At 40.4% G+C, this 26,589-nt stretch overlaps 2 protein-coding genes and 1 pseudogene across 6 annotated transcripts; 1 reads left to right on the forward strand and 2 right to left on the reverse strand.

The window, feature by feature from the left end:
• Positions 1–4,130: 4,130 nt before the first annotated feature.
• On the reverse strand, positions 4,131–12,602 carry LOC113018527 (G-protein coupled receptor 4). Of its 3 annotated transcripts, XR_013906958.1 has the most exons (5): positions 11,754–12,602; positions 10,812–11,677; positions 7,797–10,664; positions 7,659–7,714; positions 4,131–7,463 (listed from the first exon to the last, which is right to left on the reverse strand). XR_013906958.1 is itself a non-coding variant. In XM_080299826.1 (4 exons), exons 2-4 carry the CDS (start codon positions 11,390–11,392, stop codon positions 10,241–10,243), a joined length of 918 nt encoding a protein of 305 aa, XP_080155952.1. In that variant the 5' UTR covers positions 11,393–11,677; positions 11,754–12,602; the 3' UTR covers positions 4,131–10,240. The 3 variants fall into 3 exon arrangements, 2 of the variants coding, with proteins under 2 accessions (XP_080155952.1, XP_026017381.1); XM_080299826.1 differs by having other exon boundaries at positions 4,131–10,430; positions 10,518–10,664; XM_026161596.2 differs by having other exon boundaries at positions 4,131–10,664.
• On the forward strand, positions 6,446–9,107 carry LOC113018526 (prostaglandin D2 receptor 2-like). Its single transcript, XM_080299825.1, has one exon. It carries the CDS (start codon positions 6,446–6,448, stop codon positions 7,529–7,531), a length of 1,086 nt encoding a protein of 361 aa, XP_080155951.1. The 3' UTR covers positions 7,532–9,107.
• A 142-nt stretch (positions 12,603–12,744) lies between the features above and the next one.
• On the reverse strand, positions 12,745–22,382 carry LOC113018518 (UDP-glucuronosyltransferase 2C1 pseudogene; annotated as a pseudogene). 2 transcript variants are annotated; one of them, XR_013906956.1, is made up of 2 exons: positions 22,252–22,382; positions 12,745–17,831 (listed from the first exon to the last, which is right to left on the reverse strand). The product of XR_013906956.1 is annotated as a UDP-glucuronosyltransferase 2C1 pseudogene, transcript variant X1 (transcript). The 2 variants fall into 2 exon arrangements; XR_013906957.1 differs by lacking the exon at positions 22,252–22,382 and adding an exon at positions 19,806–20,006.
• Between the last annotated feature and the right edge of the window lie 4,207 nt (positions 22,383–26,589).

Consider the following 26,589-nt stretch of genomic DNA (forward strand, 5'->3'; position numbering starts at 1 on the left):
TGAATAGTGGTGTAACGCGAGATTTGAATCACAGATAGGCAGTCGACGATTCTGCACCAATTGTGTGATGTTATCTTCTCAACTCTGCGCTAACAAAATGTACTTGATATAGTGGCCAGTTGGTATTTATATATTTTAAAACAGTGACCAGTGACTTTTTGAACATTTTAGCAGATAAAAATACGTGAGATTACAGGATATATATCACACAGGAAATGCATTAAAAGCAGATTCTGTGTGATATCGTGTCAGTTATTTGAGTCTTCAACAGCTGTAATGTCTGCAAAAATGAAAGCAATGCTGTGTGAATGCTTGTAGATGTCAGTGATAGCGTCTGGCCTTTTTCCTGTAACTCAAATGATACTGTGGTAGTCTATACTGACTTTATATACTGGCAGTGTATCAATCTAAAAATGACTATCTTCATTTAGTTACAGACTGGTGACTTTATGTGTCTGAACAGCTTGGGCCTCTTTAGAAACTGGTGTCTGGTTTGACACTTGGCTATAGTCTACTTCAATCTTGTGAAGACTTTAGGTTGATTCTGAGGTTTGTGACTTCCTACTTCACAGTACTTATACATCCATGAGGCTAGTGCTGTCTAGTGTCATCTAGTAACACAGCACGACAGAGACCACATCAGACCTGCTGCAGACAAAACAGAAACAAAACGAACCGGTAAGAATTTTGTTGTTGCATTTTGTGAATCCATTGTCCAGTTTCACTTTCAAAGAGCAGGTTTTGATGACTCAGATCCATATTCACTGGAATCATGAAATGTACTGGAAATGGGTAATATCTTGCCAGTTTAATATGAGCATGAATGATGTGGCTTGTAATATATCTTTCAGATAAAGACTTACTTTAATAAAAGCTGCAAAACTACTTTTGATAGAATTTTTAGAAGATTTTGGCACAGTTTCCATCAGCAGCAACACAGTAACCAAATAAATCAATGAATGACAAAATATATATATTCCAAATTGTTCATGCCAGTCCTCCTTCCTAATTTAGTGCTTTTAGGTGTTATAGCTGTCTTTGTTGTGATGTAATAATGTTAGCCGTTGAGTTAATTAATGTCATATTTAATTCATTGTATATGTGTGTGCTACATCATTAGGTCATGTTACACATCTGCAGTTGAAGTTGTGTATAGAGGATGTGGGGAACAAGAGCAATAAGTGTGAAAGACAAAGAGATGCAGAGATACTGCCAACAAAATTATTCAGCTTTCAGCTATCAAGCTGCTTTCAAATAATGCTGTTTTGTTCTGCAGTGTCACTCTAAATATGCATGCTGGAGGTGCAGAATAAAAGCGTTGTTCTTCTTCTTCTTCTTCTTCTTTTTTTTGGGGGGGGGGGGGGGGGGCAGTAGTGTTGATGACCACTAACTGTGAAAACTCACACAGGCAGGCTGACCAGAATGACAAACAAAAGAAAGAGAAGAAAAGAATAGAAAAGGCAGCAATAAGAGCAGCCAGTTTGGCAAAGACAAACAGAAACGCTGTTGACAGAACCATAATTAACATGACTATTTACATCACTGTTTACAAGTTTATACCAATGTGGTTTCTTAAAATAGGACTTTATGGCAAGCCTGGAAGTTTCCCACACAAATGTACATGTGTGTGTAGTGTATCTGTATGCAACTGCTGACATTTCTTCTTTTCTTGTTTTTATGATATTATTGTAGAGTATCTACCTTAAAATGTAAAGTGCTTTGAGGTGACTGGTGTTGAATTAAACTCACTTGAATTGAAATGGATTGAATTATAGTTTATATCACCAGATGCCCTGGTTACAAGTGTTTGGCCTAATTCATACTTTAAATCCAGAGTTTTTGTGCAGCTATTTTCCTGCCCTCATAAGTTGAGCCCTTTTTTTCTCCACGTTGACATATGCACTGTTGCGTCTTGTGAGTTTACATAAATGTATGACGACTGCCGCAGTGTGTAACAGTCTTCTGTATGAGTGAGAGTAGCTGTGCCCTGTAAACTCTAATGATGTGGATTCTGCTTTTTTAGCCTGTAATTTCACTCTTTTGCGACTGAGTGTGTTTATCTCTTTTTCCCTCCTTTCATCACTGTGTTCTCCAGTCAGACAGGCTTTATCGCAGGTGGGTATCAAATGTAATAGTGCATTATAGACCAAATATGGTGCGTGTGAACTGTTGTCTGTTTTATCTTCTGGACTCTGATAGGGACTAAATGCCTTCATTGTTTTTGTTTGTCCCTGTTGTTGTACCTCGTTCCCTACTAGTCTCCACTTGCCCATTACTATGGGCAGAAACTCCTCTTGGTCCTTTGTCAGAGCATCTGTGATTCTCCCCTAATGTACTCTCAGTTTTCCCCGGATTTCTCTGATTCCTGATGCCTGGATTACGAAGCTAACTTCAGGATAAACACTGGGTTTGCTGAACTACAGAAGTGATTCACTTCTTAAAGGAACATATCACCATGGTAACTTGTGCCGTGAAGCAGATTAGATATCAACAGGTATGAAATCAATACTTCAGAAAATAGCGTCGCCATTCCTGGTTCTTTACTTTTTTTTGTTTGTTTGCTTTCTGTGGTCAGTGAAAGAACTTTACAGCAGTGTTATTATTCTAAACATTATTCTCTGCAGACACTGCAGTTTAATTTTTACTCTCAAACCCTTAAACTGCACCGAGTTTGCAGCTCAGAGAAGAACAGGGAGCAGCTGATGTTTCAAAGTTTAGTTTAAAAACGCCACATTTTTTTGTTCAGCATTATTAAAGTGCATTACTGATTCTCTGCTGGGTCAACGCGTTTCATAGGTGCAAGTTGTTAAAGCGAACGTACTAAAACCACTGACTGAAGCGCAAACTATGCATCACATTCTTACAGGAATTACACACATTCAGTTGGTGATGCAGAAAGTGTGCAAATGTTGCACGCTTGATTCTAATCTGCTGATAGGTCTCTTTTACACTGCTGGAACTGCAAAAACTAGAACATAGAGCACACTCTTAGACTACCTGTTCAGTCAGGGGAATAACTTCACTTGATCTGCAGACAGACTGCAGCAGCTCCTTGACCATGGTGCATGGGCATAAGCTTTAATGCATAAGTTTATAGTTTTTTTTTCCTTAGAAAAGTTCAATTTTTTGTCTTCTTCTTTTATATTGATAACCATTTTATCAGCATCTGATAGAGTCTCTCGAGTAGGTGACGCTCATAGAGAGTCGTGTGACCAGTGAACCGGTCAGATGATACCCAAACCATGCCTACTTCCTGTGAACATGCAGGGGAAAACCCTGGTTTAATTTAGCAAGTTTGTAACCAGCTTCGTATGACTGCTAATCCTGACTGTCAGCGGTCTGACGGACAGATGGCCTGAGTATGCTCAACTCGCGTTGTAGTGCAGGGCCCTGCAGTTCGAGCTTACTCTCTTCACCTTCACCTTAAGCTGAAAGCGCCCATGTAAACACAGGCACAGTTACAACCCCTTAGATTGCAGTCTTGTGTACACTTTTTTGTTGTTGTTGTTTTGTTTTGTTTTGTTTTGTTAAAAACACTGTCTGTGATTGACACAGGAAACTGACTTAAGGGTGTAACAGCTGTTGAAAAAACTAAACGAGGAACAAGGTAGGCCTACTTTAGAAAGTTTAACTTGTTTGGTGTCATACTATCAGAAACGAATATTCTGAGACACAACAACCTGTAGTCTCCTAATTACCCACTGTGGAGAATCTATGTTGACATATATTCCACTTCTTTTTTTTTTTTTGCTGGGGGGGGGGGGGGGGGGGGTGATTGTGAAATTATTTCAATTGCCCTTCATTCTGTCTATTGAACCATTTACTCACTATTAGGCCAACCATAAGCCAAATCATACTGCTAAGCCTAGATCAGGGATGTCAAACATAAGGCCCAGGGGCCAGAATCGGCACAGCAGAGAGACCCAATCTAGCCCGCTGGACAGCTTTGGAAAATATGATGGAAGGCATACAGTTTTGGCATTTTAAATGAATGTATTATTTATTTATAGCTTTTCAGCTTATTAAACTCCCCAAAGCCAGTTACACTACACTAAAGTAGTTAAGTATGTCAAGGCTGCGGCAGCAGTCGTGTGATGTGTGGGAAAGTGGACTCAAATGCAGGCACTTACTAAGATGCAAGTGAGGTTTATTGTAAATAACAGAACACAAGGCAGGGATGGCAAAAACAAAACTAAAGAAAACCTGAACTGGGAAAAACTATTGCATTTTTTAAATCTTATATTAACATATGCCAGGGATTAAATGTGTAGTTAAATGTCCTTACACTGAAATTATTCCAAAGGTTCTTCAGTTATCTGCGTGCTGGGCGGAGACAAACAAACAAACAAACAACAAATGCAACTCAGTCCTACAGCAAAGTGTGAAATAGGCACTCCTGTCCACTGTGTTCATCATGCTTTTCTCCTTCCTAGTGTAAAATGGGCACACATGTAGAAGCTGCATCACCAGCAGGAGGAGACTTTTAAAGCCGCGAAGTCACTAGTGAGAGGCAAACGTGAAATGGACACAGTGGACCGGCGTGTCTATTACATGATACTGGGTTGAAAAACGTGTCTTTTTCTTTCACCACATTTGTGCTACAATCAACTGACTGTAGTTCATATGCATGGAGAGGGACAATGGTGGAGGTGTATACAACTTCTGAGAAGTGGAGATAAGAATACTCCAATGGCCCAAAACAACAAGGTAAATTGGTCAAGTGCAAAGTTTAGGACAGAAGTAAGTACAAATGATTAACATGACATCAACTCTTTGCAAGCATCTCCACAAGCATGCTAACACAATGTGAAGAACCCAGACTGATGTTAAACCTGAGTGTGCAGTCAGTCTCGCAGCCAAGGTTTCTTCCTGTGTGGTTTTACAGTATAATCACTGTGGCAATCACTTTGAAGTCTCTTTGAACCAGTTTTCAGTGTTGTCCACTTCGTGTTAATAATTAAACACTAAAAGAATGATGACTTCTACTCACGTGTGGCAAAAGATTTATACTGTTAACTGGTAATTGGCAGCGGAGTTTAAGTAATAATTTAGTTTCTCTGTGGGGGTACTCAAGTACTGTTCAGCATTACAGCATTAAGAAATGTAACAAGTAACAAACCCAATATTGACCAGTTTCTGGGCAATGTCTTTGTAAGCCACTTGAAATGTACAGTACCTATGGAATCATCCCTAACTCCCTAACTGTGTGCACATAACAGAAAACGTATTAAAGAACTCATTTTCCTTCACAAAAGTATAGAATTTTTTCCCATTTCAAATAACTACTTCAGCAACTATCAAATATAACACAGTTTGAGAGGCATAAAATGGTATTTTTGCACCAACAATGTGATTCCTAATGAGTCATTAGTCAAAAAATGGCATATCTCAGGATGGTGTGCAGTGTGTCCTTAAAGAAAACTGGGCCAAATTGATAAGTGAACGACAAAAGCAGTGGCAGACCAAGATAAAAATGATCTGCAGCAGATGAAAAGTATCTCCAAGTCATGATCAGAAAATGGTCTCAGCGGTTGTGTATTTTGGCATATATCAGCTCCATCCTGAAGAATGCTTTTTTTCACAAGTACTGGACTGAAAAGAAGTGACAACATGTCCTATAAAGTGATAAATCCAAATTTGAAATCATCATCAGCACACAGCAGCTTGCCCAACCTCAGCATTACCGAAGCAGTTTGAAATTATAACAGACAATGGAATAAAAACCAATCAACATCCAAAGAAAAGCTTTGATTGTCCCCCAGGAACCCTGGAGAACTGTTGAAGTTGAAGACTACTCAAAGAAATGACAAGAAAGCTTACCTAAGAGAGTTCAGACTGTGAAAAATAAGGATACCAAATAAAATAAATGTACCAGATCTGTATTTCCAATTTTACTAGAAAACAAGAAAGAAATAAGGGGTGGTTCAACACTTTCATACAGTGGCTGTAGCTCAGGAGGTAGAGCAGGTTGTCTACTGATCGGAAAGTTGGTGGTTGGTGGCTCACCCTAGTTTGCATGCAAAATATCCTTGTGGCAGGATATCTCTGATGCATCCATCGGAGTGTGAATGGTAGTTAGAAAGCACTTCAAAGCATAGAATGTGTGTGAATCTGGCCTGTTGAATATAGCGTAGAAATATACGAATCACTCCATTTACTGTAGCTATACTAAATAGACCAGTAGCCATATACTATTACTGAACAAGAACAGACAAATCAGATTTGTGCTGAGCCATTCCTCGTAAAGTAACCACATTTAAACAATAACAACAAAATGTTTTCTTAAAAAAAAAAAAAAATTAGATATGACTTTTCTCTTTCATAACAGATTCCACTAACTGAACTGTTTGATTTTACATGTTATCATCTCTTTCTCTTTCAGCTGTGAAGCACGTCATCTGAACTGCAACCACCCGACACGACGACAAGAAATCTTTCATCCAAGATGACTGAAAATAGCAACCATAATGTATCCAGCCACCCTGTAGGGTCCCATTCTTTGAATGTTTTTACCATTACCCTCCATGGCATTTTCTCTACAATTGGCATCGTGGAAAACCTCCTCATCGTTGCAGTGGTGGGCTTCCATGTCCGTCGCTCCATCATTAGCATCTGGATCCTGAACCTCGCAGTCTCTGACCTTCTAGCCACTTCTTCACTGCCCTTCTTCACCCTGTACATGGCCCGGGGCAAAACCTGGACACTGGGGACAACTTTCTGCCGCATCCATTCCTCCATCTTTTTTCTCAACATGTTCGTCAGTGGCTTCCTACTGGCGGCTATTTCTCTGGACCGCTGCTTGGTGGTGCTGAAACCTGTCTGGGCCCAAAACCACAGAAACATCCAACTAGTTAAGAAGATATGTGGGGTAATCTGGGCCATGGCTCTGATCTGCACTATCCCCTTCTTCCTGTTTCGTGACGTCATCCCTGTAGAACATGGCCGGAATCTCTGTTACTATGATTATGCACGATTCCTGCCTGAACCAAAGAATCAGACAAATAATAAACCTATAATTAAACAACGGAAAGAAGGACTGGCAATAATGAAGCTGTTTTTTGCCTTCTTAATCCCTTTGGTCATCATCATAGTGAGCTATGCTGTTGTACACTCCATAATAGCAAACAGATGTAACCGTCGCCCTTTCCGTTTTGTTCGGCTTGTAGTGTCTGTGGTGGTGAGCTTTGTACTCTGCTGGGCACCCTACCACATATTCATCGTCATGGAAGTGATGGCTCCAAACTCTCAGTCTGTTCAGGATTTTATAAGACAGGCCCTCCCAGTTGCAGCGACGATTGGCTTCCTCAACAGCGTCCTCAATCCTGTTCTGTATGTGTTCAGCTGCCCTGACCTGTGCAATAAGATCCGACATTCTCTCGGTGCAGTGATGGAGTCTGTTCTGGCTGAGGATCTTGCAGAGTTCGCCCGGCGCCGCAGCACAGCTCAGAGCTCTATCGGCAACTCTGAGATAATGACGAGAAAGAAGCATTCCCTTGCAACTCAGGAAGAAAGTATGAGTACTTCAGTTTAGAAGTAAAACATACCATCTCTTCTTTAGTAAGTGCAAAGAAGGTTTTATTTACCTCAACTGCACATAAAAAAGTTCCCTGTTGTCTAACACATATCACTCAGGCAATACTTTTTCACAAGAAGCTTACCTGTTTTGCTATAGCATTGTATTCTCCATCCATCAATCAAGTTATTAGTGCCCCATCTAGGATTAAGAATATGTTTTAGTATAAATGAACATCATCGGGAGTTCATGTTTGGAACATGTGGATAGACTAAAATCCAACCTTAATCCTGACACTGGATGGAGCACTTGTGACCTGATGGATATTATGAGGTTTCTGTTGTTTTCATATGCTTCTTCTTTGTTTTGTTTTGTTTTGTTTTTTTTGCCTGTCCCGTTTGGCTCTTTTGCCATCAGAATTGTTGTCTAAAGGCAAAGAAAGATGCCCAACGGATTTACTTTACCAAACTGACCATCCCAGCCTTGCCGTAATGGTCCATTTGATTCACCTTTTATTGTTTATTTTATTTTCACTTACTGAATACGGGACAGACTTGACTGGGGGAAAGAAGGGGAGAAAGAAAGAGGGAAAGAGAAACAGCTGAGAAGAGGGACGGGGGAGAAGGGCAAAAAACAAAAACCAACAGAATGGGCAGCAAAAAAAAAAAAGAAAGAAAAGAAAAAAAAATGCATATATCAATCACCTGGATCACCTGTTGAGAAAGAAAAAAGAAAACAAGCAGAAGAGAACAAGAGTAATAGAATAAACAACATCACAATGATATATGGGAATATGACAGTAAATACTAAAAATTAAACATTATTGTGCAGCACATAAGATCAACAGAACACAGTGTGCTTTGAGGTAGGAGCCAAAAAGGGTGTAGTTTGTGGGTGTGATCACCCGTGTGTACACCTGTGAGCATGGACGCGCTTGTTTTTAAAAGGTTCCTTCATGTAATGATCTGCTAGAGGGTGTGGGGGGGCCACAGCCCCGTCCTCCAGGGCATGAAGCAGGTATGGAGGAGATCAAAACTCCAGACATCCAGAGGCCCCCAGAACACAAGAGACCAAGGAAGACCAACAGAGGGGCAGCCGCGTCACTGTCCCAGAAAGAGCTGAGGAGAGTCCCAGATGAGGGCTCACTCAGCAGCCGCGGAGCAGAAGCCAGGGGGAGTTGCAGTGACGCGCCCATGAGTTCCGCTGGCAGCCAGCCGTGCCTGAGTGACCAAGCCCCAGGCCGAGAGGCCGGGGGCACCCCACCTCCGAAGTGGCCCGAGCGAGCCCCAGGCTCCAGGCCCCGATAAGCGGCCGCCAAGGAGTGAGCCGGTGTGTACCTGGACGCCCACCCCCGGACACAAAGAACCACCAACGCACCGATGTCTGAGGGAGTCCGCCACTGGCAGGGTTTCATATGCTTCTTCATGTATTTAGACAATGACAGCAGACATTTGTCTTCAAAATAATTAAATTTTAGAAATGGCCTTTCTTTTTCATAACACAAAGAGCAAAGTTCACTCCATGTCCTTTTACAAACTTTCCTTGCTTCTTAATGGTATCTTTTCAGATTAAAGACATCCAGTAATTGGTCTAATCTGCTGCAGATGTGTAATCTAAAACTTTTGCATATTCTTAGTGAAATTATGTGTGGGGATGATTGTGAAATAAGTATTGCAATGCCAATACAACACTTGTTACAAAATATCCATCCGTCCCTGTTTCAGTAAAAATATCTATCAGTGCTTCCCTGTGCTTGACATAGAGATATTGCATAAAAATAGAGAAAGATAGCTTTATCATTTAATTTTAGCTTTTCAGTACAAAGTCCTAGACTCATTTGTATTCCTTATATTTAGCGAATTATATGTGATGTAATTTCTGTACTCTAGCAAGAAAAAACAGTTTAGTTAGCATCATTATACAGTCATGTGCAGTATGTCACTAAATTTGCAAAAACTTCCCCATTCTATGTACCTCTCTTGTTTTGAGGGTGTTTGATGAAAATGTCAATTTAGTTTAAAGTAATACACGCTTTTTTGCTTTGTAAATAACCGAGCCTTAGACTTTTTAAGAAATGTGTAATGTGTTTCTCACTAGATGTTATCACCAGCTGTAAGTGCCTACACCAGCGTTCTTTTTTCAGATGCAAAACATTCGGTTTCCTTTTATGATGAAATTGCTCAAGCTGTTTATGAGAAAAAGTGTATTGCACGTTTACTTTAGCGCTCACTCATATGCTGTCAATACCTTTTAGCAGTAAAATGACATTTTAGAAAATGAATAAAAGAAAAGAAAAGCATTCCTGGCACCTTCGTATGACTAGTTGCTTACCGTTATATAACCACAATCTTGTGTTTCCATAGTGATTCACACCTTCTCTATTTTTAAAATTACTGACAGCACACGTGTGATTAAATGCAGTTTTTAATGATCGTAAACTGAGCAGCAGAAAACAATTGCTTCATAAACTCACAGTAGTTATGGATGTGCGCTTTTGACAAATATGAAACTGAATTTCCATATTTCAGCTGAGTTACATGTAAGCTGAAGTCACTGTTTGCGCAAAAATATCTTTTTTCTCTCCTACCTTTAAGCAGTATCTAGATGAGAAACTGTGAATGCCCAAATAATTCTTTAGATGAAAAGGTGGAAACACTGCGAGGCATAAACTCAACATATGTCTTCCCACTGGGTGGTGCAATTGCTTTGATTGTGGTCAAGTCCAAACTATATTGCTAGAAGGTTACTCTGTCTATTTTCACTCACCCTCTTGGTGTCTGGGTGAGCTCTGGTACTAAGAGTCATGCTTTTGCTTGGGTTTTGCCCTCTTCCCAAACAGGGCAGGGACCTTTGCAGCTCTAGCCGAGCATCAGGGCAGAGGAAGATGTAGAAGAGGGGATCCAGCAAAGTGTTCAGACTGGTCAAACCATAGCACAGGCGATAGATGAGGAAAAGTGAATGCTCCAGTTCACATGGATCATCAGTCAGCAGCAAGGATACAAACCTGTATCCACCTACTAGGTGGTAGGGTCCAAAGACAACAATGAAGTTGACAGTAATCACGACCAGAATTCCTACGATTTTGTGCCGTTCATGGGCGGAGAGGGATGGAGATTGCCTGAGTGTCACCCCAATGTGGGCTGAGGTGTAGCTGAGGGAGGAAACAGATTTGGAGATCAGAAACCAGCCTTTAATCTAATATACAAAACGTTCCAAAAGAACAGGGAAATATCCGATTTATCTAGAAAACATTAAATCAGAAACATATGTGCACATGTAGATTTTGGTATTAACTCACCCTAGGATGGCACATGGCAACAAGAAGCCTAGAACCACAGTGGCAATCTTAAATTGAGCATATCGGCGGCTGACGGGGTACTGCTCCAAGCACAGCAGTCTGTCAGAGTTGAACACAGATGGCAGCAGCCCACTCAGACAGAACAGGAAGGTTAGGATCCACACCGCTACACCTGACACTGCTGCTACTCTGACTGTTCGCACCCTGCGGCTGCTGAATGGGTAAACAATAGCCAGGCAGCGGTCTGTAGCTATCAGACACAGGAACATGACACTTGCATAGACGTTCACGTAAAACACGTAGCCAACTAGCTCACAGGTTAGCTGGCCATAGGGCCACTGGTGTGGACCCTGGAGGTAAAGAATCCATAAGGGCAGTGTGAGCAGTTGGAGGAAGTCTGACAGCAGCAGGTTGAGGATGTAGACCAGCTGACAGCCTCCGCCACCTGAGCGCCCCAGGTGGTACAATCCCCAAAGAGACAGCAGGTTGCTGGGGAGACCCAGAGTGAAGATGAGGCCATAAATACAGGTCAGTCCAAATATGTCCGTGTCTAAGGGGAGGTTGCAGGTATCGTTGGACATGTCTCTGAGGGTAAAACACGTCACATGGGAAACTTGAGGTGATCTCAATCAGACGTTGATTCACACTCACAGAACAGTGAGTTAATGTAGGAAAGCCCATCCATTCACTCAAGGCAGAGAGGAAGAAAGGAAGACTCTGTTCTCAGGTGCATTCTTCCTAATCACACGTGTCCACTCTGCAAGATTCATAAAGCCACTCTGCTGTGGAAAAAATCACCCTCATTTTTGAAGCTGTCACTCAACCAGGCTTCAGAGCATCCCAGATCCATTGGTGGAAATGAAAACCTGCAAAACAGATGCCATGAGTTTTTAAGTGCATGAAGACTGAACCCATAAAAAAGCTTAAATCCTTTGTACTCACCCCTCAGAGCTTTGAGACTGACTTTATTCCACAAATAGTGTGCAGCCCAGTCTGCAGCCGGGTGACCTGTGCTCAAGCAATGTTGGGAACACGTTGCCTCGACCCAGCCTTGTCTATTCTGTGATCGTTTCCTCCACAGGAAACCCACTTCTTCAGCTTTAAAGGCAACATCCTGAGGCAGGAGAACGCCTTTCTGTCCCAGAACAAAAACAAACTCCCACTTTTTCTGAGCCTCTGTCTTTCTTGCTTCTACAGCAGCCGCAAAGATTAGGCATGGACAGGCACAGTGAGTGCAGGGATCGATGTGTCCGCTGATGGGAATTCCCAAAGAATTCTTTAGATTGTAGCTGGTCTCCAGCTACAATCCATCAATCATGTTAACCCATATGCTGTGATACCTCTAAACATGCTGTTAAACAACACCGAACGAACTATTAGGTATGTCGTGTGGAATTGTATTCATTAGCTACAGTTCTTTTTCATGCCTTAAAAGAGTTAAACTCTTCTCTTATCAAAGCACCACGTTTTGTGGTTTTAGATAACGTTTAGGGTGATTTTAGATCATTTATAACTGATCAGTTAAGGAAATTTTGGTTGAGGTTAGTGTTTATCTAAGTCTTCAGGAAATGAATGAAAGCCAACATATGTCCTCTAAAGACATGAAAATATAACTGTGCGTGTATGAACTTACTTCTGCTATTGTGAGGGCCAGAACGTTTTAAACTAGAGACGATATCTAAGCTCTCATTTTTGGACTCACTTTTAAAAGGTTAATTAAGTGTTAAGACTTGATGTGATATCTAAGACTGGAATTACTATAGGGCTGGAATAGAAATAGGAATAGAAAGTTAGAGTGAAGAGAAATGTTCTCACAAATATAGTCAAAACAGTAAGTGTGCGTAGGTTTGTGTATTCTGTGTAGGTTAGAGAGAGAAGGTTGAAACCACAGCAAAAAAGGTGCAGATAGACAAACCTACCAAACCAAACACAATACTGTGGTAAAATTTATTGCAGGGTAAAAGAAGAATAAGCTTCTTCCCCAACTGATTTAATTAATAATTTGTAGTCAGTAAATGTTTTACACTTTGGCTCCGAGGAACTTTTTTCATACAGTGCAGACCGAAAAAAAAGAGTACACAATTGAAATTGTTTGACTGAAGAATGGGCGTATTGAAACAATAGGTATTACTTGGTATTTTTACCACATGGGTTCAGAGGGAGGGGAGCCTAATCACTCACTTTTGTTTCTTTTAAATGTCACAAAACTTTGATTCATCAGATAACACAAGTTTGTTATTTATAAATTAGAAAGTACATAGGTTCTCCAGAGCTCCAAATAAAGATCTTCGTATTTCTTTGTACATGACTGGCCATAAAGACAGATGGGAGCCATGTACTGTACAGATTGTAAGTCAGAAGCAGTCACTCTAAATAGTCCTCCATAAACCCTGGTAGGCTGTGTATTTCTGCCAATCAGAGCACTCAAAGTGCTTTTTGATACAATTTGTCACATTCACCTATTCACACACACACACACATGAACACACATAGTATGGTCTTGCTATCCTTGTGGGGACATCTCATTGACATAATGCTTTCCCTAGCTGCTTATCCTAACCCTAACCATCAAAAATGAATGCTTAACCCTAACCGTTACCCTAAACCTAACCATAACCCAATTGTAACCCTGACACTAAAACCACATTCTGAGTGTGAAAAATGCCTTCAACCCCATGGGGACCTGGATTTTGGTCCCCACAAGGGCTGTTGGTCCCCACCAGTATAGTAAATTTCAGATTTTGTTCCCCACCAAGATAGGAAGAACCAGAACACACACACACACACACACACACACACACACACACACACACACACACACACACACACACACACACACACATATTAATATTGTGTTTTAATCTTTGGTTTTCAGGTATTTTTATCACGTATACACTTACATGCCACTGCATGCATTAGGGGAGATTGTTTGCTCAGTAGCTTGCCTGAGAATACTTGGACATTAGGGCCGGAGAAGAGAAGCCACTGATCTTCCAACTAACAGAGTATCTCTGGGCAAGATACTTATACCAGGTTGCTCCTGATGTGGTGATCAGCATGTGAATGTCAGATAGATCACTTAGTCATTGTATGAATGTGTCTGAATGGGTGAATGATGCGCGTTGTATAAATTGGTTTAAGTGGTGAAGTAGAGTACAAAATAACTACCGTAACTGTCGGGCTATAAGCCGCTACTTTTTGCACAAGCTTTGAACCCTGCGGCTTTTAGTAAGGTGCGGCTTTTCTATGGATTGTCCATGATTTTTGTCATATCGTAAGACGATTTGTTTTATTTGTTCCGCTGTTGTACAGCTCTGTGGTGGCCATCTTGTTTTCCCAGTAAAGAGGAGGCCTGCCTCAATTGCAGCTCTTTTATAGGCCAGTCTGTATTAAGAAGGCGTGTCTTTAGAGTATTTAAAGGGAGCAGGAAATGGATTGGGAGTCATTTTGAGAAGTTGCTGTCTGTATGTGCATGATGTTGGCAAGAGACAATAAAACAATTACTTCAATTAAGATTGAGTGAAGTCTGATGTTTCCCTCACCGCTCCTCGCGGCATAACAATTGGTATAAGTACAGTAGAGGCCCATAAAGTGTTGCAGAACAGTTTAACAGCATATGTTGGAACATGTTCTCCTCTATCGAGCAGTGTCTCTACCTGACTTGGTCTGAGGGTATTTCCAAATTTAGAATCTCAAAGAAAAAACTCAACAGACATTGATACAGTTGTCTCACTGAAAAAAACAATACTACAAGTACTATACTACAATCTGATTACGTATAATATAAGTGTAGTATTTTGACTGTTAATATAAGTTGCTTACATTTGTCAACATGATGATGGCGTTATGATAGTGTAACTCATATTGAATCTGAAACCCTGCCTGTGTGTCTGCATTTGTCTGAGATGTGACTCAAAGAGAGAGTATGAATTTCACACCAACTGCTGCCACATGTAACGCTCTCACGTACACTGCAGTTTGCAGTCCTCTAAACTTCAGCCTAAAACTATGCAAAGAGCACAACTATGTCAAAAAGCTCCTTTTCACAAAAGCTTAAAGCTTGGAAAGAGTTCATCTTGTTTGCTTTCATTGTTTAACCCTTTAAGACCTACCATAGAACCAAGTCCGCCAGAGCTTATCTTTATATTTTTACATGCTGTAGTGCCATTTTTGGGAGCATTTCAAGTTGCTATACATCAATACAACCGTTATAGCCCAAATTTTAATAATATCTATGCATTAAGTCCATAGAAACTACATAAATTGCAAAAAAAGTGCAATAAACTACAAAAAAATTGAAAATCTTTTTTTTTTTCACATATATTTCTAGTTAGAGAAATTTAAGAGGTTTATCCCTCAAAACTGTTAATACAGAAAAGTTGCAGAAAATAGTTTCCAACCACAGGAAATTGATTTTGAGTGTCTCCATAGTTTCATTTTTATATACTGCAGGAAAAACAAAAATAAATATTATAATGCAAATGTGCAAAAACAACAGCATGTGAATCAAAATAAACTATTACCAGCAGTGCAATTTGAGTTCTAAGCATCCCAGAAACTATTCAGAAAAGCATAAAGTCAAACATGACTTTTAAAAACACCAGTATAGGCTTATAAGGCCCTGAAGGTAAAAAAAAAAAAAATACATTTTCCGCAAAAATGACGTCATTTCTGGTTTCGGCCAGGTAATGGCAGACATACAATAGTTCGCACTGACGTCTATTCCAGTGTGGGAAGTGTGGTGAACAGCTGATCGGATCGGCAAAGCGTGTTTCTGGAATATTATTTTTTTTGTTGCTGCAAGTGCTTTTTATGCTATTTTTGCAAAGCTATATGTGGAAGGAAACGGTGACCTAGGACAAGCTAATGGCATAACATGTAAGTACAACTCCTCCGGTTTATATGCAAAAAAATGATTGCGCTAGCTTACGTGGTTCCAGTTCAACAGGGATTCAAAAATAGTTACGCAAAACGGAGCGTTCCCGCTCCGACCGGTTTTAAAGGGTTAAACCCTCTGTTTATGAGGGGCAGCCAATCAGAATGAATTTGGCCTAAAGGGAGTGAAAGAAAGACAAGAGTCAAGTTAGTGAGTGGCACCCTTGAAAAATTTGCCAAATTTCCTCTGCTGGTCAATCAAGATGTATTGAGAAGTTTAGGTTTAGGGAGGTTTAGGTCCCCTTTAAGTTTTGAGGATATCTTTTGATATAAAAAGATATCCTATGATGTAAAGTAAAAGTATTCACCCTAAATGACAAATTTCCGTGGGGGTAATTCAAATCTTCGCTGTTCTAAACTGTTTGTAAATTTCTGGCAAATGCAGTTTTAGTCAAAGCAAAAATTTAAGGGAGAAATTATTGTAAAGACTAATCATGTGACACTGACTCTGTCAAGCTAAACGTTGCAAAGACTGCATCATGTTTGGCTCATTTACTCTGGTTTCATTTTTCTCTTTGACCTCCGGCAGCAGAGGAGCCTACAGACAAAGACCAAAGCCCAGATGAAAATTCCAGTTATGGCTATGGTTAAAGCAGCCACATCCAGACAGAAGTAGGAATACCAAGGCAGATGAAAACCTGCTGACTGTAGGTGAGGTGCTCCTTTGTTCCTGATGACATATTCAATCCAAAAGATGGCAGTGTCCATTGGAGTCATTGGTTTGTCACGGTGTAGCTGGGACAGATGCTGCATGTTAGTGTGGAAAGAGGGATTCTCAAGAACATCCTTGAGAGCGCCCAGGAAGTCTTCTTTGGTCAGTGAGTAGGCCTCCAAAACCCGAGCTGCACCACGCACCTTCAGCCGGAGTAAGTTGTCAAACTGGTCAAAGAGGAGGGGGAGGCCCACAACAGGAACACTGTGGTAGATGGCTTCATACAAGCCATTGGTGCCTCCATGGGCCACAAAGGCACGAGTCTTGGGGTGTCCCAGGAGGTCGCTCTGAGGTAGCCACTCCAACAGCAGGGTGTTGTTTCCGAGAGATGAAGGTTTTTCACCCACAAAACGCCAAATCACCTTGTGAGGGAGCTCAGCAAAAGCAGCAGCGATGGCCTCTGTGACCTTCCGAGGTAGGGCTGATATAAATGTCCCCAGAGACATGAAAACCACCCCGTGATCTCCGGAGCTTTGCATGAATGCTTCCAGCTTAGCGGGGAGTGGCTGGGCCTTTTTGCAGTGGAAGCCCCCTATATATACTACATTTGGTATTGTGGGCCGAGGGAACTCAAAGACAGAATCTGCCCTGAACAGCCAGATATCAGCTCTACGCTGTAAAGACAGCAAATCAGTACCTGGAGGGAAGTGTCGTTGGAGCAGGTCTGAGTAGGCAGGATTTATGATCAAGTGCTGTTCAATGACATTATAAAGATAATGCAGCATATTTTTGATTCTTTCCAGAAAGTCCATCTGATCATGGAGCTCACTTCCTGGCACAGGGACATATGAGATAGGAGAGGGAGCTATGGTGAAAAGACCTTCTCCAGTATTAATCCAGCGCACATTAAAAACTATAGGCAGCTCGAGGTAAGTTGCAAGAAGTACCCCTATTGTCATAGCAGGGTCAGTTAACATTAAATCAAACTTGGTATCCTGTAGCTTCTGAATAAATACTGTGTCTTCTATTATTGTAGCAACTGATCTGGCAAAGATCTTGTGAACCTGATCAAACAAGGGTGTGATCAAGTACTGTTGGCAGAGCGTGCGTATAAATGTAGGATAAGTGCGACATTCCATAACATCTTGTAACATTTTGCTGTAGTAGTTAATGTCTGTCTCATCCACAATCGTGCTTATATTAATAGAAGTATAAATGGAAGAGTTATTAGGGATGTACCAGCTCTTTGCAGAGCGCAGAACTGTGATGTTGTGGCCCCTGGAGTGTAACTGTTCAAGGATAAGTTTCATGTTTATCCAGTGGCTACCATCGACAGGGACTACCAGAATGTTGCTGCTGCTACATGGAGGGGGGCTGAGAAGCAGGAAGCAGAGCACTGTCACAAACAGAGGGATGGAAAGACCGGACATTTCCTGGAAGAAATAATAGAAACAAAGAATCAGACTTGTGACCTCAGTAACTTATAACCTTTTAGCATTCACTAAAAGGTTATTTATCCATCTGATAACCAGCAGACACCTGGATGAAGGAGAAGAAAAACAATAATATGTGACATATTTAAAGCACAACCACAGAACTCAGAGTTACCTCTCGTCTCCATACTGACTTGACCTGGCCTGTCTGTTTAAAAGGTACAGGAAAAAACTGAGTCACTGGTGAAGGACCTAAGATTCAGACTGGTTTTTGTTTGAACCCCACATTCAATAAGCAAATGTTCGTAAAGTAATTAGAAGCTGATTATCCGCTCAGTTTACCTATAGTGCAATATAATATAATTATATAATTACTCCAAGAGTCTATCCAGGTCCCAGTTAAGGTTCATGACTTAGCCAAGTCACTGGTGAAGCATCTAAGATTCAAAATGGGTTTTTTGTTGTTGTTTTTTAGCAATATGCTAAATAAGCATATGTTCAGAAACTAACTAGGGCCAATAATTGAAACTTTGTCATGTCCTTTAATAGGCTGTTCATGCTCAAAAGCCATCCAATGTGGCTGAATTAAAACAGTTTGGTAGAAATGGGTTTGCTACTTTAGCAATTTACCATTATTATGCCATTTTTGTTGCATCCAGGGTCCTCAGTTTAAAAAGAACTCTGCAGGAGACCCAGGTGGAAGCTTTAGAATCCTTTACTTTGGCAGAGTCACCATAGGCCAGTCATATTATTATAGTAATTCTGAAGCAACTCTTTTACTCTCAGGATTTTTATACTTAAGATAAATATTCTGTTCATCCCTGCACTCACGTAAGATACTTAGTCATATTTTGCCTATTACTCAGCTTTCTGACTTTCTCATGGATGAAGAAACAATAAACAGACATACATGTCAGTGACAGGCTCTGAAGCTACTCGTCATGTTACAGATCAGAGTTTCTGAGTTTGGGGCTGTTGGGATCTTTCCAAGACAAAAGAAAATATTGTATGTAAAAAAAAAAAAAAAAGATAGATCAATGCAACTTTCTCCTCAGAAGTTGTTCCATTTTCCAACTTCGTCAGAAGTGGCTCATGTGAGCTTTTTGCTACACAAGTGTGCAGCGTAAAGGCACCTTTGATTTTTTTTTTCATGCAGATAATTGAGGAGCTTACTCTGTGTAAAACAAGTAACACATTATTAGTTACCTGTGATCAGTAATGCATTAGATTACAGCGGTACAGAAAAAGTTCCTGCAAGTAGTTTGAGATGTGTTACATCAAGGGATGGGAATCAAGACCAGGTTTGCAGTAGTCCAGTTCCTTGGAACTGTAAGCCTGCCTGTCTGCTGATCGGACATATTGGTCCCCCTTGTATTTTTGCTACAATCAGATTTCAGTTTGTGTACTTAGGAGGAAAGTAATGACAGAGTCTGCAGCATGGATATTACTTTTGTTTTTGCCCGTGTATTCTGTGTTCCTTTATAATCTGAATCATAGTTTAGTTTAGCATTTTGTACAACTCAGGCTTGTTAGAGTACAGCCAAAAAGCTGCCTTCCTGTGTTACGCCTCGCCTCTAGAGCTCTAAATTTTGAGTCCATTGCCTACCACACAGCAGCATCATGAAATCTTTTCAAATCCCATTCCTAGTTATTCCTGACACTAATGTCCATATAGCAAAATGAGTATTCAATCATATAAGACATTAATATTAAACAGTTTATTAAAGGCGCTATTAGGGGGCTATACAAATATATAGTCCCTCAGACTTCACTTTTCCAACAGTCTATAATCGGTGGCTGGAATTCTTCACACATCCACCCTCTAATCTTTAAACATATTTCAAATAGTTGCGTTCACCTTTGTGCATTACACTGTATAAAATCCCCACTGACAGTGACATGTAAAGCGCTAAAATAATACACAAATAAAGTTGTATTATGGCTGATATATTGTTAAATTATAATAGAACTTACCTATTTCTTCCAAAAGTTTGACTTCCAAAAAGTGTTACTCAAACCGAGATACTGTGTGATATATTTTTTCCTGTACCTTTTAAACAGACAGGCCAGGTCAAGCCAGTATATAGCCGAGAGGTAACTCGGAGTTTTGTGGTTGTGCTTTAAATATGTCACATATTATCGTTTTTCTTCTCCTTCATCCAGGTGTCTGCTGGTTATCAGATGGAATTTTGTTTGGTTTAGTACAAAATTACCCCTCACCTTCTCTCCTGATTTGCTCAACATTATTAATCATTTTCTAGAGGACGGTTTAGTGACAGTCTTATCCATGTGAGAGCCCAATTCAACAGGTTTCTATTCTGATTCTCAAAGTCTACTGAGCAAAATTAACTTTTTGTACAAAACTCTAGTCACTTATGAGACAGGAGTTAGGTCAGTAGTAAGACATTTTTTTAACTGTCCTAATGGAATTGGGTTGCCATTTAATTAGTGCATTCTGAACTTACTGACCAGTCAAAACACTGGCAAAAAGCTTTGCTCTTCAAATTACACAGAGAGTTGGGGAAACCTGCAACAAACCTTATAAACAGTACATTTGCACTGAATGAATGTTTGAACCCCACATTCAATAACAACCACAGAACTCAGAGTTACCTCTCGTCTCCATACTGACTTGACCTGGCCTGTCTGTTTAAAAGGTACAGGAAAAAACTGAGTCACTGGTGAAGGACCTAAGATTCAGACTGGTTTTTGTTTGAACCCCACATTCAATAAGCAAATGTTCGTAAAGTAATTAGAAGCTGATTATCCGCTCAGTTTACCTATAGTGCAATATAATATAATTATATAATTACTCCAAGAGTCTATCCAGGTCCCAGTTAAGGTTCATGACTTAGCCAAGTCACTGGTGAAGCATCTAAGATTCAAAATGGGTTTTTTGTTGTTGTTTTTTAGCAATATGCTAAATAAGCATATGTTCAGAAACTAACTAGGGCCAATAATTGAAACTTTGTCATGTCCTTTAATAGGCTGTTCATGCTCAAAAGCCATCCAATGTGGCTGAATTAAAACAGTTTGGTAGAAATGGGTTTGCTACTTTAGCAATTTACCATTATTATGCCATTTTTGTTGCATCCAGGGTCCTCAGTTTAAAAAGAACTCTGCAGGAGACCCAGGTGGAAGCTTTAGAATCCTTTACTTTGGCAGAGTCACCATAGGCCAGTAGAGGTCATATTATTATAGTAATTCTGAAGCAACTCTTTTACTCTCAGGATTTTTATACTTAAGATAAATATTCTGTTCATCCCTGCACTCACGTAAGATACTTAGTCATATTTTGCCTATTACTCAGCTTTCTGACTTTCTCATGGATGAAGAAACAATAAACAGACATACATGTCAGTGACAGGCTCTGAAGCTACTCGTCATGTTACAGATCAGAGTTTCTGAGTTTGGGGCTGTTGGGATCTTTCCAAGACAAAAGAAAATATTGTATGTAAAAAAAAAAAAAAAAGATAGATCAATGCAACTTTCTCCTCAGAAGTTGTTCCATTTTCCAACTTCGTCAGAAGTGGCTCATGTGAGCTTTTTGCTACACAAGTGTGCAGCGTAAAGGCACCTTTGATTTTTTTTTTTTCATGCAGATAATTGAGGAGCTTACTCTGTGTAAAACAAGTAACACATTATTAGTTACCTGTGATCAGTAATGCATTAGATTACAGCGGTACAGAAAAAGTTCCTGCAAGTAGTTTGAGATGTGTTACATCAAGGGATGGGAATCAAGACCAGGTTTGCAGTAGTCCAGTTCCTTGGAACTGTAAGCCTGCCTGTCTGCTGATCGGACATATTGGTCCCCCTTGTATTTTTGCTACAATCAGATTTCAGTTTGTGTACTTAGGAGGAAAGTAATGACAGAGTCTGCAGCATGGATATTACTTTTGTTTTTGCCCGTGTATTCTGTGTTCCTTTATAATCTGAATCATAGTTTAGTTTAGCATTTTGTACAACTCAGGCTTGTTAGAGTACAGCCAAAAAGCTGCCTTCCTGTGTTACGCCTCGCCTCTAGAGCTCTGAATTTTGAGTCCATTGCCTACCACACAGCAGCATCATGAAATCTTTTCAAATCCCATTCCTAGTTATTCCTGACACTAATGTCCATATAGCAAAATGAGTATTCAATCATATAAGACATTAATATTAAACAGTTTATTAAAGGCGCTATTAGGGGGCTATACAAATATATAGTCCCTCAGACTTCACTTTTCCAACAGTCTATAATCGGTGGCTGGAATTCTTCACACATCCACCCTCTAATCTTTAAACATATTTCAAATAGTTGCGTTCACCTTTGTGCATTACACTGTATAAAATCCCCACTGACAGTGACATGTAAAGCGCTAAAATAATACACAAATAAAGTTGTATTATGGCTGACATATTGTTAAATTATAATAGAACTTACCTATTTCTTCCAAAAGTTTGACTTCCAAAAACACGTTGTACCTTTTAAACAAACAGGCCAGGTCAATTCAGTATATAGCCGAGAGGTAACTCTGGTTATCAGATGGAATTTTGTTTGGTTTAGTACAAAATTACCCCTCACCTTCTCTCCTGATTTGCTCAACATTATTAATCATTTTCTAGAGGACGGTTTAGTGACAGTCTTATCCATGTGAGAGCCCAATTCAACAGGTTTCTATTCTGATTCTCAAAGTCTACTGAGCAAAATTAACTTTTTGTACAAAACTCTAGTCACTTATGAGACAGGAGTTAGGTCAGTAGTAAGACATTTTTTTAACTGTCCTAATGGAATTGGGTTGCCATTTAATTAGTGCATTCTGAACTTACTGACCAGTCAAAACACTGGCAAAAAGCTTTGCTCTTCAAATCACACAGAGAGTTGGGGAAACCTGCAACAAACCTTATAAACAGTACATTTGCACAATCACTGAATGAATGCTCAATGGTCAATGGTAACTTTATTGTCTCTAACGGGAAACTGATTTGCAGTATGTCCATACAGAAATATAAAAAACACAAACAAACAAACACATCACATACACACAAAAAAATAATATAAGCCCTGAGAAAATAACCTAAATTTTATCATCAAAAAAGTGCAATGTGCAATGGCAACAACACTTACGGTTTAGTGCTATTAACCATGATAATAGCAGTAGGGGCTTTAATCAATGTTTGTTTTTACAGTGCCATGATCAGAATGGATCATGGCACCGTATGATGAAACTCTATATAATGAAACTATAGACCAGTTTTTTTTTTAAATTGTATTGACTTACCAAGTAAAACAAGGGTTATGATAAATAATTTACGTGATGCATTTTCCTGAATACTGTTAGGCAAGTAAACAGTTTTTAATGGTGAAAGAAAGAAAAAGAAAGAAATAAAGAAACAAATCAAAAGTGGTCAAAAATGGCCAATTATATCCTGGAACCCACAGGTTTACAGTGCACTAACTGTCACGGTCTGGCTGTCAGACCGTGGGGATATGGGGGAACAGTGCACTTTATTTACAGTGAAGGCTGTAAACACAATAACTCCCCGTTGCACCCTTGAATCCCGTGTGTGTGTGCTCCCCGCTGTTGTGTTCTAGCACACCTTGTGCGTGCTGCTGTTCTGGTCCACTCTTCCACTTGGGGGGAAAACCACAAAAACAGCCATCAACACCAACTCTGGCGGAATACACAAACTGCACCGTCGTACGCTGACACACACTAACTTGGGTAGACAACTCAATGATCCCGTGCCGGTGGGAGCTCCAACACTCTCCTAAGTAGCTCCCCCGACAAGCCCTGATCACCAACAGGTGTGTGGCAGAAACTTCACGTGTGGCCAGTCCTCCTGCAGGGCCACACCCATCAGGCCTGAATGTGGCTGTTCTCCATCCTCCAGCCACACATGTACACACCCACACCCTGCCTATACATATAATGAGTGGAACACAGACTAACACAGCATTGTGCAGAAAGACACACACATCACCAAATAATAACGATAATAATAATAACAACAACAGTCAAAACTGCTCACGGACCCCCAGTCCTCCAGAGCCGGGTCCGTGACACTAACTTGTCATCATTAAGCAGCTTTTAAGCAGTCTGTGTCTTTTGTCCAATGTATGAGCTCTCAGAAACTGCCTTTCTTAGTACTTAATTGCAATTATTTCTATATTGGCTGAAAGATCAAGAAAGAAATATCAGTTCCTTAAAGTGAGATTGAATGGTAATTATGTGAGAAGCTCACATAGGCTCACATAAGCTCAATGGAGCTCCAGTGGAGAGGGTGCAGTCCTTCAAATGGTAAATGGCCTGCATTTGTATAGCGCTTTTCTAGTCCCTAAGGACCCCAAAGCGCTTCACACTACATTCAGTCATTCAACCATTCACACACTGGCGATGGCAAGCTACATTGTAGCCACAGCTGCCCTGGGGCGCAGTGACAGAGGCGAGGCTGCCAGACACTGGTGCCACCGGGCCCTCTGACCACCACCAGTAGGCAAACATGGGGTTAGTATCTTGCCCAAGGATATTTGGCATGCAGCCAGGGGGCAGCCTGGGATCAAACCACCGACTTTCTGATATGGCTGACCTGCTCTGCCACCTGAGCTACAGCCACCCCAGTATCTTGGTGTCCGCATCTCCTCAGACCTGACATGGGCTGCCCACATTAAGGTCCAGACCCAAAAGGCTAGGCAGCGCCTGTATCACCTACGACAACTGAGGAAGTTCAGGGTCTCTCCAAAGATCCTCAGGATTTTCTATACAGGCGCTGTGGAGAGCATCCTCACACAGAACATGACGTCGTGGTTTGGGAACAGCTGTGTGAAGGACCAAAAAGCTCTCCAGAGAGTGATCCATACAGCAGAACGCTGCTGCTGGATACTGCTTTCCCCCCGCTTCAGGACACCTACACCAGGAGATGCCGAACTAGAGCAGCGCAGATACTGAAGGACCTGTCCCATCCTGGCAACAAACTGTTCCAACTTCTGCAATCTGGTAGAAGGTTCCGCATCATCCGGGCAAGGACAGAGAGACTCAAGAGGAGCTTCTATCCCCAAGCCATCCGGGCCCTAAACACACACACCCGCCCTCTCACATCATCTATAATTGACTGAGACAGGACTCTTCCAGACACTCTAAACCCAGGCACAATGTTCATTCCAAATTCCTTTAATTTTAAATATGTTTATATTGTCTATTCTGTAAAATAGTCAGATGTCTATTCATATTAACGTACAGAATTCACCTGCTTGCTGCTACTACTGCACATTCACCCAATGTATATATATATATATATATATATATATATTTTTTTTTTTTTTTTTTTTGCACATGTCGAGGAGCGTGTCAGGTTACATTTCACTGCATGTTATACTTGTATAACTATGCATGTGACAAATAAGGAACCTTGAACCTTGAACCTTTAGAATAGAATACAGAGTCTCTGTATTATGGAAATATCACATTAAACATTTTGGTACCAAATTTTTCTTTGATTACCAAAGACACTGTGTGGACTGACGAGGAACAAACATGTGCAATTAACTATTTTTCATTACCATAGCTTCTGTGGCTGTCTCCACCGTGATGTACACACACATTACATTAATAGGTAGGATTATTTCATTTGGGTGACGTTGTGAACAACTGCAAGAACCACAAGGACCAACAAGCCTCAAGGTCTCAGAAAATGTCAAAAAGCCATTTTTTCTGTTTGCTAGCAGCTTAGTTTTCAGATCAGTTTACATTATAGAGCCTTGTACGGTCATATTATCCAGTTCACTAGATCAATGTGGCACAGAGTTTTACATTCTTACAGATTAGGTTGCAAAAGTGTTTATTTTATTAACCTATTACCATATCAAATGCATGTCATCATTATATCTGCTGAAATTCAATCTTTGACACTTCAATGAGTTTGTGTCCAAGGCTTAAGTAATCACCATGAAAAGAAGAAGCAAAATAATGTTAGAGGGAAATAAATAGTGACAATTTCTACTCAGTATGCTCTGGTTTGTTGCTATCACAACACAATCGCAGTGTTTCTCTCGTAATATAAAGTTTGCACACTAGAGCAAAGTTAGCACTTTCACAGTTTCACAGGTTTTGCGTGATAGTTCGTTGATGTTTGCTTCAAAAGAAAAGCAAACTTATTTTCACTGCGAACAAACTGTCTGATTATGTTCACAATTTAAGTCTGCAAAAAACTAGAGGGACTGCACACAACAGTTTATAACCGATTATCACGAAAGATAATGCTTAGCATGCTTTCCATTTCTAGCCACGTGCATAAAATTTGCATAAAAAACAATAACACCCGATTGCTTACTACAGTGTTGGGGAGTAACGGAATACATGTACCGCCATTACGTATTTAGAATACAAAATATGAGTAACTGTATTCCGTTACAGTTACCGTTTAAAAAGGTGGTATTCAGAATACAGTTACTTTGTTGAAATAAATGGAATACACTGGGGTACTTTTCTGTTTCATTTTGTCGCGGGTCAGGACTGTTTGGGTTTTGTTTGACAGCTACGTTCTTTTGTTCCAGGCGGCAGCGTTACGGTTGCCATGGTTACAGGGCGACGCTCTCTCTCTCTGCGACTGTATGTTTCCTGGGTGAGAGAGCGCCTTTTCGTTGTTGTTGTTGTTGTTGTGCTAAGCTAACAGGCAGAATGCTACAAGCATAGCTCTAAAGAATGTAGCATCATGTTCAGTGTAGTCCGTGTTGCAGGGAGAATGGACTGCCATACACGTTATGTGTCTGTGAGCGCTAGGA

This window comes from Astatotilapia calliptera, chromosome 3 (assembly GCF_964374335.1).
Source record: "Astatotilapia calliptera chromosome 3, fAstCal68.1, whole genome shotgun sequence".
In the NCBI taxonomy this organism is placed as follows: domain Eukaryota; kingdom Metazoa; phylum Chordata; class Actinopteri; order Cichliformes; family Cichlidae; genus Astatotilapia; species Astatotilapia calliptera.